Source organism: Enhydra lutris, unplaced genomic scaffold (genome assembly GCF_002288905.1).
Source record: "Enhydra lutris kenyoni isolate GAN:26980312 unplaced genomic scaffold, ASM228890v2 scaffoldscaffold29, whole genome shotgun sequence".
Lineage (NCBI taxonomy): Eukaryota > Metazoa > Chordata > Mammalia > Carnivora > Mustelidae > Enhydra > Enhydra lutris.
In genome coordinates this window covers 21647256-21650578 of record NW_019154113.1, presented here as the reverse complement: position 1 = coordinate 21650578, position 3323 = coordinate 21647256, and the positions used below count along the sequence as shown (strand labels likewise).

At 64.8% G+C, this 3323-nt stretch overlaps 1 protein-coding gene across 1 annotated transcript in view; it reads left to right on the top strand.

Annotated features, from left to right (window-relative positions):
* LOC111152603 (fumarylacetoacetate hydrolase) overlaps positions 1-3323 on the top strand; it is a 23490-nt gene that overhangs the window by 17037 nt on the left and 3130 nt on the right. The window contains exons 12-13 of the mRNA XM_022511121.1: positions 57-158; positions 870-987. Coding sequence (XP_022366829.1) covers positions 57-158; positions 870-987 — 220 coding nt within the window. The remainder of the gene's footprint in view (positions 1-56; positions 159-869; positions 988-3323) is intronic.

Below are 3323 nucleotides of genomic sequence, written 5' to 3'. Positions count from 1 at the left end.
ACCTCCCTGTCCCCGCGTCCCTGCCCACCTCCCTGTCCCCGTGTCCCTGCCCACAGCACATGTATTGGACGATGCTCCAGCAGCTCACCCACCACACCGTCAACGGCTGCAACCTGCGCCCCGGGGACCTGCTGGCTTCTGGAACCATCAGCGGGCCGGTGAGTCTCTGAGCCGTGGGCACTGCCCGCGTAGACAGCCTACTCTGCACACAGACCGGAGGCCCTGAGCATGTCCTGCGGAAGGGGCTTCCCCCCCACCCCAGGGCCACAACTTACAGCTCCTCCTTCTACAGCTTCGTCCAGGGTGGGGTGCATGAGGGGTTTCCTTGCCAGGTGCAGACCTAGAGACACTGTCTCCTCTGCTTGGGGGACAGAGTGACACATGGGGGGAGTCAGGGAGTGGCCGTGGCGTCTGGCTATCACCGGCTCACGCGCACCCTCCCAGGATGAGATGGAGCCTCTGCGATTGCCCCGGGCCCCCCGTACCACCGTGAACCCGTGGAAGAATCGTAAAACCTTAGGGGATGGTGCCTGTGCCTGTCGCTTCCTGCCGGGTCCTGACCGCAGCCTGCGGGTCGATGGGAAATCTCTTCCCGGTGGGAGGTCGTCGGGCATGGTAGCATCTGGGTTCACTCGCTGCAGCCCCTGGGGCGGGCAGAGGCCTGGGCACCCTGTTCCAGCACTGCCTGAGTTCCGAACAACGCCAGCAGGGCACGGGGCAGAGGTCCCACCGAGGCAGGGTCTTTGAGGGGCACAGCACCCTGTCCCTGCCCGGGGCTCCTCGGCTTTGCCAGGCATCCGCTCTGCCCCCGACACGCTCGCCGAGATGTAAGTACATGTGAGGCTTCCCTTCCCTTTGCTGCGACGAAGGAGCCGGAGAGCTTCGGGTCCCTGCTGGAGCTGTCATGGAGGGGGACGAAGGCCATTGAGCTGGGGGATGGACACACCAGGAAGTTTCTGCTGGACGGCGACGAAGTCATCATAACAGGTGAGGACGGCCCAGCCTCGCAGCTCTGTGCGTCTCCCCCTCGCCTGTGGGCCCTGTTTGAGCCGCGCTGCGCTCCAGGCGGGCCCAGAAACCCTCCGTCCGATCTCATCCCCGCTCTGGCTTTCCCAGGCCACGTCTGCTTCTTGTGACCTTCCCCCCAGCCTTGGCCACTGGGGACTTTAAACCTCAGATCCCGGGACCAGAAAGACCCCAGGAGTCCCACTCTGCCTCCCTTCCTCCTGAGCAGAACTGGGGAGCAGTGGCAGGCCTCCACGGGGTTCTGGGCTGTGCCGTGCTGGGGCCCCGTGTCCTGTGACTGGGCTGAGCTAGGCCGCTCTGTCCGCTGGATGTTATCGCTCGAGGGGAAGGCCCCGCAATGGCCAGCAGCGCCCTCTGTCCCGAGTGCACCCCAGATCTCACTGGCAGTGTGACCCTCACCGGGTCATTGACCCTCCTGGACTCCGCTGCCTCGTCTTTATTTATGTACATTTTATAAGATTTCATGTGTCTGTTGGAGAGAGAGATCACGAGAGGGAGGAGGGTCACAGGGGGAAGCAGGCTCCCCGCTGAGCAGAGAGCCCCATGCGGGGCTGGATCCCATGACCCTGAGATCATGACCTGGGCCAAAGGCAGACGTTGAATGACTGAACCCCCTGAGCACCCCTGTTCCTTCGTTCTCGCACACCTGCTGTGAGGCCCGTTCTGGGGTTCCAGTCATGAGTAAGACAGACGCAGGGTCTGGTCTTCGGGAGCCCCTGGCAGGGTTAAATTGCTCGCCGGGGGCCTCACTGCCAGTAGGCGCTGGGACTGAGGTCCCCACGTGGGCAGTTCTCGTCGGGACCCTGACTCCGAAGCCCTTGTTTCCCTTCCCAGCATCGTGCGTCTCTCCAGACCCGTGTTTGAGAACACTCGCATGTGGGTCCGCGGGCTCGCCCAGTGCTCACGCTCACACCCTGAGGGTCACATTGTCACTCTACTTCCTCGGCCCTCTCCTCGGGCCGCCGTCTCTTCCGTGGGCCGCCCCTTGACCCCATTCTGTGGGTACAGGGTGCTGAGCGGCCTTTCAAAGCCTCATGCCCCCTCTGTGCAGCTGCCCGTCCCGAGCCACCCCTCCATGCCGGGACTGCCGGCGTGTGTCCGGCCGCTGCGTCTGTCCTGCCGCTGGAGACCGGCCTCAGGTCTGTGCTCCCGTCCCCTGTCTGCTCCAGGCCGCCTCCTGGCTCCCTGGAGCCTCTTGCTTCCGGTGTGCACCTGCTGCTCCTCTGATTCTGCCCCGCCCCTGGGGGAGCCCCATCGGACACCTGCGTGCCTGTGGGCTCCCATCTCGCTCAGCCCCGGTCATGCCCTTAGGACACCGAATTCCGGTTAATTGTATGCGCGTGTCTCCCAGCTGGACTAGCAGCCTGGATCCCGTCCTCGGGCTGCTGTCACAGACGGCCGCACACCCGCTGGCTTAAAACAACAGAAATTCACTCTCTCCCAGTTCCGGGGGGCAGAAGTCTGAAACCCAAGGGTCGGCAGGGCACCCTCCTTCCAGTGGCTGTCGGGGAGGGACCCGCTCGGGCCTCAGCCGCCTGCTGGTGGCTCCCGGTGTCCCCCCGCGGCCACATCCCTCCGGCCTCTCCCGCCGTCCTCACCCAGATTCTTCCGCGGCTGCCCGTCTCGGTGGCACGCTCGCGATGGCCTTTAGGGCCCGCTGGGGTCATCCCCGCATCCAGGACCCTAACTTACTCATGCCTGCAGAAAGTGCAGTGTGAGGGCGTGGTCAGGGCTCCAGAGCCGAGTGCCCGAGTTCTTCGGGGTCGTCGGTCAGCCAATTGCACGGCGCTGCCAGGGCCGGCGGCGGCCCCACGTGTCTCTGCGGGCTGACTGTGTGCGGGCGCACAGTGGGAGTCACGCGTTGTTGCTTGAGTAAGCGATGCGGAACTGGTAGAGAAGGGGCAGGCACAGCTCGGGCCTCACTGTCCCCACAGCCCCGTTACGGCCTGACTCCAGCTCCGCGGAGTTTGCTGAAAACCTGCCGGGGCCAACCCTGTCGTAGCGCGCACGCCGCCCGGACTCCGTCTTACACTCACGGGAGCCCCCGGCCCAGGACTCGTTGCCCCGGTTTATAGAGCAAAGAGCTCAGCTTGACAACAGGCGGGTTGCTTGCTGGGATCACGCTCGGGGGAAGCTGGGGTGCAGCTCCGGTCCTCTCCGTGGCCGTGGTCCTCTCTGTGGCCATGGACACTCTGTGCTCGTGGTCCTCTCTGTGGCCGTGGTCCTCTCTGTGGCCGTGGACACTCTGTGCTCGTGGTCCTCTCTGTGGCCGTGGTCCTCTCTGTGGCCGTGGTCCT